The 12,915-nt window shown below is 39.5% G+C and overlaps 1 protein-coding gene across 2 annotated transcripts in view; it reads left to right on the top strand.

The window, feature by feature from the left end:
• HIVEP2 (HIVEP zinc finger 2) overlaps nt 1-11,372 on the top strand; it is a 195,401-nt gene extending 184,029 nt beyond the window's left edge. The window contains exons 8-10 of one of the 2 annotated variants that reach the window (XM_002912632.4): nt 1,690-1,791; nt 2,542-3,437; nt 8,889-11,372. In XM_002912632.4, coding sequence (XP_002912678.2) covers nt 1,690-1,791; nt 2,542-3,437; nt 8,889-9,713 — 1,823 coding nt within the window. In that variant the 3' untranslated portion in view covers nt 9,714-11,372. The remainder of the gene's footprint in view (nt 1-1,689; nt 1,792-2,541; nt 3,438-8,888) is intronic. The other variant, XM_034669212.1, reaches the window with a different exon arrangement.
• The last annotated feature ends 1,543 nt before the right edge of the window (nt 11,373-12,915 follow it).

Genomic DNA, 12,915 nt, shown 5'->3' with positions numbered 1-12,915 from the left:
CGCCCCCGCCACTCCCCCGCCCTTGCTGGAATCCTTTCGGAAGCTGAGGACTTCAGTCATCCAAAGCCAGGGTGGAGATGTTTCAAGAGCCAGATTTCTAACTACAGATCTACTCTGAAGAGGAGAGCCCAAAGCCTGACTGCCTATTGAAATGGAGAAAAAAGAGAAAGGAGAACAAATATAGGAGGAGAAACATATCAAGATCTAAATAAATTATCTTGACACCTAACATGCACACCCAGTCCACATACACAGATTACTTGCACCTGTGCAGAAGCCGGTGACTTCCATTAATATACAGATGTATTAATGAATTTACAGATTTAGAAATTCTTGATCTGGCTCTAAAAATTTTTGATATCTTTAAAACATTTTCAGATAAATAAGAGCAATAGGGGCCTAAAAATATTTTTATGCTTGGAGTTACCAAAATAGCACATAAAATTCATAGATATAAGAGCAATAAGTAAAATGCTAAGTAAATAAAATAGTATAAAATAATAAACAAGAGTGTCCTGATTTAGAATTGTGGCTCATATATTACATTAATGGTGAGCTCAACACCCTCACAAAGGAACAAACTATTTTAGCAGGCTAAGATGTCCATCTACATTCAGTGCGCCTACTCTTAAAAATGAAACATTTGCTGGTACATTGCTAAAGCATCATTGAAGGACACAGATAATAATATAGCCCTTCCTTACAACTGAATTAGTTCCTGGCTGTCTTTTGATAAGTTATATATATGACATGGAATTGTGTGTATACACACACACACACACACACATATGTATAGATATATATATAGTTATGTGTAATATTCTATATTCTATATATTTATATATAAATATATATATAATTTCATAGATCCTAGGTCAAAGGTGATTGGATAGGTGTTTTCATAATTTCTCACATTCTGTATAACAATTATATAATTCTACATAAACACACACATATGTATTTATACATATAATTCTATATATATATATCATCATAATACATATTTGACAGAAAACCTTTTTTTTCTTAGAATGATGGGAATTTTAAGATAGATGGGATATTGCAGAACTTCAGAAACTGCTGTCATAAAGTTTGCTAATGTAGATGGTAAACACTGAGAGTAATGCTCCCTGTATGTAGTTAGCTAGGTATTTGTATGGATCTTTGAATTTATTTATAATGTTGGCCTTCGCATAAGTTTGCATAATTTTTTTCTTCTGACCAGTGAGGAGCCTGCGAAGTTGATCTAAATCTGATCAGTGCCAGAAGGCCTGGGGTGTAGGGTGTGTTGATGAGAATGTTTGATCTAAACTTTCTCTGAGATGTGTGGCCCAGCTTATGTCACCCTGTTTATACCAAGGCCTAGGAGGCTGGCCCATTTGGTCCAAAGATATTAGATCTCTTCTCAGCCAGGAAAGCCTGGGATTCCCAATCATGCTTGGAACCTGCTCTTGAAAAGGTATGACTCTATTCTACAAGTCTTCTAAAATGAAGGAAACTTGAGTTTGGGCCAAAGTTCTGAGCGGTTGATACATTCAGGAGCCAGATTGTTCCCATTAAGTTTAAGGCAAGAGGGTAGTAGGTAGAAACAAATCTACATTATCCCAAGTTAGTTCATTTCTAATTTTGGACCAATCATCACATTTTTGTAATCAATTAATCTCTCCTTTTTTTGCCTGTGTTTTCTAGGAAACCTAACGAAGCATATGAAATCTAAAGCACACATGAAGAAATGCTTGGAGTTGGGAGTTTCAATGACATCAGTGGATGACACAGAAACTGAAGAAGCAGGTATTACAAAATTTAGTTGACTGACCTCTTCATTCTTCACACTGGAGCTTTGTGACCGGGGTGGCAACACAAGTTTTGATATTTTAAAAAACTGATCACATTTCATTTTATTAAATATGAAATATAGAAAAGAAATCTGACATGTTGAATTGCTTATAACCTACTGAGAAGAAATAAATGCATTTCAGTTGTGACTGAAGGGAAAAAAAGGCCTCACTATGAAAATACTTCTACCTAGAACCGTAAAAGAAATCTAATTATACTTATGTTGTGACAGGGATTTCGATTTTTGTGAAACTTCTGGGGAAATTTGAAAAACAATTTAATGTGTTATTATTCCTATTAAGAGGGAAAAATCCATCATTAACCTGAATAGAAAACCTGAGAGCCAGTCAGATTTCCTCAGATATATCACTTTTATGTAAGTTTATACCTATAGGGACAGATCGTTGCTTTCCTTTTCTTCTAGCCTCATTATTAACAGCATTATCCATACCCATTTGTTGAGGGTTTTTTATGGGCCATGTGCAATTGAGATATAAGGTCCTACCCTAGAGTTGTTTTGTTGGATGGGGATAAATCAGATCAGTCATAAGAGGATAAGACAGCGAGTGTTATAGGAGTTCAGAGATGGAACTACATCTAGGGGCTACAGGTTAGAGGGAAGCTTTTGGAAAGAGATGGTGTCCAAATTAGCTCCTAACCTTGACGTTTGGACCTTGATCATAACTATCTGTTCAATTGTTTCAGAAACAATGGAAGATTTGCACAAAGCAGCTGAGAAGCATAGCATGTCCAGCATTTCAACTGATCATCAGTTCTCAGATGCCGAAGAATCGGATGGTGAGGATGGAGATGATAATGATGAAGATGATGAAGATGACGATGACTTTGATGATCAGGGAGATTTGACACCGAAGACAAGATCGAGAAGCACCAGTCCTCAGCCTCCTAGATTCTCATCCTTGCCTGTGAATGTTGGCGCTGTGCCCCATGGGGTTCCTTCAGATAGTTCCCTGGGGCATTCTTCATTGATCAGCTATTTGGTTACTTTGCCAAGTATTCAGGTTACTCAGCTGATGACACCAAGTGACTCATGTGAAGATACTCAGATGACAGAATACCAGAGGTTATTCCAGAGCAAAAGTACAGACTCGGAACCGGACAAAGACAGGTTAGACATACCGAGTTGTGCGGATGAAGAGTACATGCTGTCTTCGGAGCCCAGCTCCTCTCCGAGGGACTTTTCACCCTCAAGCCACCATTCCTCACCAGGATATGACTCTTCACCCCGCAGAGATAATTCGCCAAAGAGGTATCTGATACCCAAAGGAGATTTATCACCCAGAAGACATTTATCACCTAGGAGAGATCTGTCACCCATGAGACATCTTTCACCAAGAAAGGAAGCTGCATTGAGAAGAGAGATGTCACAAAGAGATGTTTCACCAAGAAGGCATCTGTCCCCAAGGAGGCCAGTGTCACCTGGGAAAGACATCACAGCAAGAAGAGACCTCTCTCCCAGAAGAGAGAGAAGATACATGACCACCATAAGAGCACCATCTCCCAGAAGGGCTTTATACCATAACCCGCCATTGTCCATGGGGCAGTATTTGCAAGCAGAACCAATTGTATTGGGGCCTCCTGTAAGTATGATTATCTTTCTCTTTCTAACGTATAAGCCAAAGCATATTGGAGCCTCTTAGTAACACACTTGTGTGAAGTTTGTTATCACATGGGTATCTCTCATGGGAAGCAGTGAACTTGGTTACTGAAAATAGCAGGAAGACGTTTTCTCACATGCTGTTGTTAGTAACATGGCTGTGGCATTACCCCAAGTGTAGTATTGCATCAGAACAGTAATGCATTTCCAGCTGGGAGCAGGTGAGGCTTCTCGACATGCTTTCTAAGCTTCACTAATTATGGACATGAGCTGCAACCTTTACATGAGTAGGAAAGGTGCAGTCTTTGGAATGACATGTCTACACAGACACCCTCAGGGCCACTGGGGGGTCAGTTATAGAACTTTGCCAAGGAAGGATCAGTATATTGGCACTTAAAATACATTTAAAAAAAAATTAACTCATGGCCTTGCCCAGAGTGTGTGGACATGTGAAACCAGGGAGTGACTAGGAGAGGAGACAGTGACCCCCTTGGTATGTTGTGAGTCAAAGTCACGGACCTGTCTCCTTTTCTTGTCATTACTGCCGCCTCCTGCTCAGTGAGAGTGCTCTCCAAGTGCACTGGCTTAGTGAGATGGTGGGCCCAAAGTTGGGAGAGCTCAGGGAGAAAGTTTTAGAGATTTCTATTGTGTGCCCTCATTATAAACTTAGATAGCAGTGACAGCCATGGATTAAATGTAGGCAGCAGGTTTAATGCAGATCCATAAAAAAGCGTCTGCCCTGCCTCATTCCATGGGATGGCAAACCTTGATGTTTCTTTCAATGCGTATAGGATTTTAAAAAATGAATGAAGCAGACACTTAGCATAGACAGATGAATGGCACCTTTTGAGTTTCTTTGCTTTAAATGTATTTTTGTTTCGTGGTCTCTACTTTTTGCTATTCTTTCTTTGTTCTGGATTTCTGTTGTGTGGCTCAATACCATCCTCCAGCCAAAGGCAGTGCCCACTTCCAGCTGTCTTATCACTGCCCTGGTGACCAGGCACCTTCCTCTCATTGCCTTTTCACTACAATGAGTCGTGAGCTTAAGTTATCATGTTTAAACTTCAGGAAAGCTCCCTGCTGCAATTCACTCCCTGGCTCCCAATATTCTCTTTTTACAAGTTGGTACCAATTTAGTCTCTATGGTACAATTACTGCAGATACATGCACACAATCTGGACGTGATTTATTTGCCAAGACAATGAATTAGCAAGCTAAGAAAAAGAGGTACAGTCCCACAGGTTTTTGTGTCTTGATGGTGCTAAGTAGAAAAGAGGGCTCTTCTGAAGTTTATGCCACTACAGCATAAGTAGAGAGTTGTAGATCAGCAAACCCCTCTGATGGGAGGATACCACATCTGGGATATCAGATGCTTTCTCTGGTATAAACCAGTGATGCTGATGGAAAGTGTGCAGCGAGACTCTCCTGTTCTGGCCTTGGCCAGGTGGACTGAGACTGGGGTATTTGTGAGATGTTGGGACTTCTTCAGTCAGCTGCAGTCACAAAAATATAAGTATTTATTGTCAATACACTATTGTTATTAAAAACTAATAGCAACTTGCAGTCAACTCAGGCAAAGGAATTAAAGGAGTGGAATAAAGAAGTTCATCTAATTTTTGGATATATGACCAGAAAGTGGTTGGAAGGAAACTGGTTTTATTAGTCACTGAGTTTGCAACCAGTTGTTTTTTTTATACCAATTCACCTGGATAGTTAATACAGTTATCAAACTTTACCATTTATGAAGGCCAACTGCAGGGCCATTGGTCTCATTACCCAGTTTAATTATCTTTGGAGAACTTATAGCCAGCTGCTTTGTTCATGTGATAAGAGGGAATAGATCTGGGAATGCTCCCTGAAGCAGGGGCAGTTGGTCCAAAGTACTTCCCATTTAATGTTTTATCACGTCATTTTTGAGGGGCAGTGGAGGAGTTTATCTTTATGTGGTGTGTGAAGATGATTTTTGTTGCCAGGGCAAAACAGAATTGATGATGCTGTAAGAAGTATCTCTCCTGATTGCTGTATTGGATGAGTGCTGCACCCTCTCTGAATAATGTATGAAAATATTAAATTAGAATAACCCTAAAAATAAAACTTTTTGATGGAAATTCTTTTAGCAATACCTTGTCTGGTTGCTTAACGTGGGCCAAGAGCTCACAGGTCATGACTGTGGCATGAAAGGATATTCTAGGCTAGCATGACAGACTCATCCTCTGGTTCAGTCTGGAGTGGTGGTATCCAGAGAGCAGGTTTGGAGGAGATGGTACTCAGCCACTGGGATCCTGCCCCTCTGCTGTTTCTGCTCTCATGCCCTCTGGTTAATTTTAATATAGACAGATGATAGATAGACAGATGATCGATAGATAGGTAGATAGATAGATGATAGATAGATAGATAGATAGATAGATAGATAGATAGATAGATAGGAGGAAGGGAGGGAGGGAGGGAAGGAAGGAAGAAAGGAAGGAAGGAAAGGTCTTTCGCTCATCAGTATTTTTTGAAGGTCTAACACGTGTGGCTCAAAGATGATGATGAAAAAATATGGTTTCTGGCCTCAACTTTTTTAAGTAAAAAACTTTCCCGTTCCATTTTTAAAGTTTTGGCAGGTGTTGCATGGAGCACTGGGTGTTATATGCAAGTAATGAATCATGGAACTTTACATCAAAAGCTAGGGATGTACTGTATGGTAACTAACATAATAAAAAATATTATTAAAAAAATAAAGTTTTGGCAGATAAATTAGCAAAGGAGACAAAGAAAAATGTTTCCTGGTTTCCAGTATGTAGTGCAAAGAACATCGTGTCTAGTCAAAGAGTCAGTCTTCTGTTCTAGCGCTTGCTATCTGTGTGATCTTGAGCAAGTCACTTAACCTCTTGGCCACAGTTTCTTAATCTGTTTGTGGCAGCCAGGGAGGTGGGCCAAGCAGATTTCTGTCCCTGAAAGAATTTGCCATTCAGCTGTGAGGAATGCTGTAAGCTGACAGCCTCCTGCTGTTAGTGCCATCAGGATAGGCCTCAGTTTTCAAGCTAAGGCTATACTCTCCCTGCAGCCCCCAGCCAGTAACTGAGCCCAGATCCATCCCAACTGAACACCTGCTTCCTCCCCTCTTTACCTTCACATGCATCAGATCCCCTGCTTCCTTCGCTCCACAATGAACCCCTTGCACTCCTGCCTCCTTCTTTGCATTTGCTTCCAGAGCACCTACTGACAATGTCAAAAAAATGAGTGGGGTGATAGACCTAGTACATTGGATATATACACACACACATATATATATGTACCTATAATATAACCCACATGAGTTCATTATTTGCATTTCCATATCAAGGTGTTTCTTACTAAGATTTACAATGATATCACAATGATAAGGCTCAAATTACAAAAAAAAAAAAAATACGATTGCAAATAGGATAAAAACCAAGGTAGAAAAATCATATTGAGAGTTTCTCTGGAGGGTGAAGAAGGGGTGAATGCAAGGGAAGAGGATGTGCAGAAAGGCCTGGTAGTGTTTAGAGCAGTGGAAGTGCTTACATGGTAAAAATTCTACTGGCACACTTACTTCTGGGGTTGTCATCATTTAATCTCTGATTGGCAAAGGTATGAATATGGCACTTTCATTCTTAACACCAATAGAATTCTATTGAATTTTGAACATATTGAGTATATCCTAATGTTAGAGGACACTTCATACATCACTCCCTTTATTAGCCTTGAGTCAGAAACTCCACGGAATGGGACAGCTCTCTTTGGCCCCTCACAGACCCCCATTCTGGTTAGGTATGCAGTGGATGACACAGAATAGCAACCAAAAGCAAAATGGAAAAATGACCAAACTACATTTTATTTGAAACTTTGAATCTTTGATAATTATAATTAAGAGAGGATTTATTTAATTATCTTCAAAGATCATTACTATAGGTATCACAGTTCTTCCACTTTAACTGATGTTTGATGTAGGAAGTATCCCTTTTTCTAGATTGGAGCAAAGACAAGCGGGATTTGTCGTTGTTGTTGTTGTAGCATTAAAAACACTGTCATACGATAAAATTCTCACCTTCCCTAATTTATGAGGTCCTTGTGATTTTAGGATTGATGATTTCATTACTTCCCTGCACTTCCAGGATAAAAATTTGTTTCTAGTTTGAATAAGGTATAGCCCAAAACAGGGTAAGGGTTAAGCATGGCACAGAGTAACAGAGATAATTCATAATTTATCATTCCCAGGCTGGTTTCAAAGTCTAAATAGAACTGGATGAATCATTAATGGTATAGAGCATACCTTGAGCTTTAGAACTGAAACATCCTTGAAATGAATTAGAACTTTTTTTTTTTTTTGGTCGCTCTCTTGGATTGCTACCATACTTGACAAGTTACTATCTATCTGATTTTAAGTTCTCAAAAAATAAAAATAAACTGAGTACGTTTTAGATAGACGACAGTCCTTTAAAAGAATGAATCTCAGGAATTGAAACCTGATAATCTTATTCAAGCCTGATAATCTCATAGTCTAAGTTGTGTTTTGCTACAGAAACAATTACAGAAAATAAGTTCTCTTTCAGAACTGGGACCATGAAATCTGGAATTCTGGCCCCCAGTGTTAAGTGTCCTCATTCATTAATTACCAAGATGGTATCTAAATGAGCATGGTAATATAAACAGAAGATATTAAGACATAATAATCTTGGGTTCCCAGCTGTGTCGTTGAATATGAGTTGAAACTGTCATATATTTAATGTTAACTATTTTGATGGATAGTTGTCTTACAAAAACTGGCCTTGATTTATCACTTGATAAAGAAGCTAGTCTTCCACCCAGGGTGCCTCTTGAGCGGGAATTTATTCCTTTAAACCAATGTCTTGCACATTGGATTAACCAATTTGTCTATCACCACCATTTTGTCATCTGTTCTGTGGAAAACTTAAAAAAAAAAAAAGGCAATTCTCAGGCTTGTCACTCCAATTATACTCATCAACACTTAAGAAAAATATTAAAAATCTTCCCAGTATATAAACAGATGGCAATCGTTTTACTTTCTTTTGAATTTAAAAACCTACTATTAGTGTTTTTTGCTCGGTGAACTTTTTCTGGTAATTATCCATTATTTTCTTTTCCTTCTCTTTTATGAAAAAAAGAAACAGAACTGAAATGTGTCTCTGTACCTAGTGGAAAACACACTGCATGTTTTATCACGTTGCTGTTTAAAAACAAAAGTCACTTTTCACAGATCAACAGCTTCATTCAAGGATTCTAAAAGACAACTGAGAAATCTCTTATGTCCTAAAAAGTGAAAAATCAGTAAAGGGATGAGGTAGTTTTAAAGTGTTTTGAATGAGTGAGTTAGTGAATGAATGAGTGACTGAAATAGCCTGACCTATTTGACCTCACATGAAGAGTACTGGGTCCTAAATGCTGTGCTCTCTGCTTCCCCATGCAGAATTTAAGAAGAGGATTACCTCAGGTTCCTTACTTCAGTCTCTATGGAGACCAAGAAGGTGCTTATGAACATCCAGGCTCCAGCCTTTTCCCTGAGGGTCCTAATGACTATGTCTTCAGTCATCTTCCACTCCACTCTCAGCAGCAAGTGAGAGCTCCTATCCCCATGGTGCCAGTTGGTGGGATCCAAATGGTTCACTCCATGCCGCCGGCCCTTTCCGGTTTACATCCTCCACCCACATTGCCTCTGCCAATGGAGGGCTCTGAGGAGAAGAAAGGAGCCTCTGGGGAATCCTTCCCTAAGGATCCCTATGTCCTTTTGAAGCAGCACGAGAAGCGATCGCCTCACGTTTTGCAGTCATCTGGTCCACCTAGCACACCCTCCTCTCCCCGGCTATTGATGAAACAGAGCACTTCAGAAGACAGCCTAAATGCAACAGAGAGGGAACAGGAAGAAAATATACAGACTTGTACAAAAGCCATTGCCTCTCTCCGGATTGCCACAGAAGAGGCCGCTCTGCTTGGGGCGGATCAGCCAGTGCGGGTGCAGGAAGCCCACCAGAAACCCTTGGAAAGTGCACATGTTAGCATTAGACACTTTAGTGGACCTGAGCCAGGTCAGCCCTGTTCCTCAGCCACCCACCCTGACTTGCATGATGGTGAAAAGGACAATTTTGGTTCATCACAGACTGCATTAGCTCACTCCACGTTTTATAGCAAGAGTCGTGTGGATGATAAACAGACGGGCTTTCACAGCAGCAAAGAGTTACCTTCAAGCACAGAGGGAGGCAATGAGCCTTCAGCGGAGAAGAGTCAACTACATTGATCTAAGATGCATGGAGACTTTCATTTCCACATTTTCCCATTTTGTTTTTTGTTTTTGTTTTTCTAGAAATAGAGGTAATCAAGTTTATAGCATGCCTGTCCTAAGTTACAGTAGTTTGCTATTATATATACTTTTGTTATATCAAAAGAATTAGGTAAATTAACAAGTCATCATGAGCCTGACCAAAACAAAATTTGAAATTAACCTATTGGGTCTGGTACTTTTAAAATTGTACAGATGTTTGTGCCTTTTCTTTACTTTGCTTATATTCTTATAAGCATTTTTTAGCAGTAATTTGTACATATTTTAGAATTTGTGTATCTGCTTTGTAATAAATGTAATTTCTTTCCTTTTTTGGACACTTGGATCTAAATGATGTAAAGCAAAACAGCATCAATATATATGTGAGGTTGCACTAAAACATATTTTTATATGATTAAAACTGAACAGCTTTTATGTACAGCTCTGATTCTGTAATACTAATATTTATTTACTTTGTTTCATAAATTGTACATTTTTTCTTAATGTTGTGGATTGCTTTTCTATGTGAAGCATGGGATTTACTGTTGCATAACTAGAACAAAAATGTATATTGTAAACAAGATATTTAAACTAGAGTATCTTATTCTGCACTTATGCATTAGTTAAAAAAAAAGATAAAGGATGTATCAGTCAGTTCTTAACTCTTGTAAATTTTTTTGTCTCTTGTTTGCTGGATTGACTATAACTTAAGTGCTGATTGTGATTTTAAACTTATAGTACCGTAAAGCATTAAAGTAAACAATGTGCTATTGTGAGTTTTTTCAAAGCTTTATAAATCAGTTATAAATAATATTAAAAGTATTTGGTCTTATGTGAACATGTTGATCTATATACTCATCTAAAAATATGGGAAAACATTCCGCCCCATGTAAATATGTACAAGTGCATCACTGGTACAATTTTATGTAACTCAGTTGGACACTAGGTTGCCACAAACCTATGCTAGGGTGTCTTTAAAAATTAAAGTGACAAAGCACATGGGACTATGTAGAGCTTGGTTATCGGCCGGCCCGGTGGCTTGGCAGGCAGTGCTGTGCGCTGCCCATGGAGAAGACCTGGGCTCACGGATCTCCTTGGTTCTTGCTGCACAGGATGGTGACCGGAACTAAGGCTGCGACGGAGGGGATGTGCGTGGACTGTGAGGGTTAGGAGTGGATGTGGGGAAGGGGCGTAGAGACCTCTCACCAGCCGTTCCTCTCAGCCAGTCCACATGGTAACAGGGTTGGCATCAGCTTTAGGGGAAGCCACTTCACCCTCTTGAAGAGGGGAAGAGTGTCAGGCTCCTGGCTATCTCAGGGGGGATGGGGAAAAAAAGCTTTCCAGGGAAAAGAATTTGTGGGAGGATGATGTCTTTTGTACACAACATGCAGAATGGGCTTTGGTTAGCGTGGAAGGTGGGCAAAGCCTTTGTTTGTAGGTCCAGAAGAATGGAAGAAAGGGAGGGCGTACAACAACACGTGTGCACACACGCACATGTGTGTGCATGCACACACACACACAATCTGGGTTATCTTTGTGCTATATAGTGGATTATAATTCTGTGAAACCAAGTTTGTATATTGAATTACATTAAGGAGTGTTCTTTAAAAAGAGAAATAAATATACAGTTACATGCTTGAGGTGTCTAGTTTTTCATGTGTTGTTTTACATTTTAATTTCTCGATTTTGTTTCTAAAGAAATTTTGATGCCACCAACATACCATCTGTGCTTTTAATTGCTAGGCTTTGCCCATTCTGAGGTATGCTGAGCATGAATGTTTTTAACAAGTGAGAAGACAGTCATTGGCTTCCATATGTCATTCAATTAGGACAGATAGTGGTCACCACCGTGTGAGCTCTAGAAATGGAGTCACCGGATCCTAAGTGTGGGCATGGGCAGAATACATTGCATCTGCAAAGAGTCATGAATAAATCAAATGATCATTTCCTCTTCTGCCCCCCTCTCAGTAGGCATACATATCTGAAATTCCACTGGGGAAATCTCTTTATTTCCGCTGAGGTGACTGAAGGCAAAAACCAACTGAAATAAATATACCATAAAATATCCACAAATCACAGCTGTTTTTAATAATGGAAGTGGAGGCTCAGTAAAGGTCAAAATTTATCAGTATTTCCATTATAAAAATCTCAAATTGGTGGATTTGCAACTTACCTGTGTGGTTTTATGAGCCAGACTGTCTTTTGAAATTGTGTTTTACAAAAATGAATTAAAAGTCAACACAAGTAGCCAGCCTAAATCTGTTTCTCATTGAGAAGAATCCCTGAAACACTGAATTACATAAGGGTGATTTGTGTGTTTTATTCTTCATTGTGTGTGTGTGCGTGTGTGTGTGCCCTTCTAATTGCTTCGTCTTCTAATTCATCTCTTGTATTCACTCATTCATAAAACAGTTTTTGAGTGCCAACCATGAACTGGCTACTATGACAGGCATTGAGGATGACGAAAATGTTCCTGCCTTCAAGGAGCTCAAGTAAAAGGAAAGACATGCAATATGTAATATGATGTTAGAGCTAAACTAATGGTATATTTGGTGTGTTTTGCTGTCACAAAGGAGAGCAGTAACCCTGCTGAGAATGGAAGGAGGGGCAGGACAGGCTTCAACACAGAGGTGGCCTTGGAACAGACACTTGTAATAGTAGATGGACTTATTCAACAGAGAAATTCTCATCACCCACGTTAGGACACTATTCTTTGTGCTAGGTGTACAGTACTGCACAAAACAAATTCTCATCTTCATAGAGTTCATATTCTAATAGAGAAGCATTAAAAAAAGAGGGGGAAGGACATGTTGGATGATCAAGGATGTGTAAAGCAGAGAGTGGGTAAAAAGCCAGATGGAGCGGGCTCCCTGTGTATGTGATAGGGTGGAATGTGCTTAAGCTGGAAAGACCCACCAAAGTCAAATTTCCTAATCCAGCCTAAGGACATCAGATCTGGCTCTGTAAGCAACAGGGAGGTGAGCCAAGGAAGGATTGAAGCAAGAAAGTGGCATTGCCATTGCACTGTTGTTCTTATTTGGGGGGAAAAAAATCACTGTGGCAGCAATAAAGATAGTGGATTTGAGGCAGAAAGAGTAGAGGCAGGAGACCAGTTGGGAAAATTACGAAGTTGTGTCATTTCCATGGAAATAAGAGCGGCAACTATCCAAGCAGATGATGG

Source organism: Ailuropoda melanoleuca, chromosome 10, assembly GCF_002007445.2.
Source record: "Ailuropoda melanoleuca isolate Jingjing chromosome 10, ASM200744v2, whole genome shotgun sequence".
In the NCBI taxonomy this organism is placed as follows: domain Eukaryota; kingdom Metazoa; phylum Chordata; class Mammalia; order Carnivora; family Ursidae; genus Ailuropoda; species Ailuropoda melanoleuca.
The sequence above is the reverse complement of the archived record's forward strand: the minus strand, read 5'-3'. Positions and strand labels throughout refer to the sequence as shown.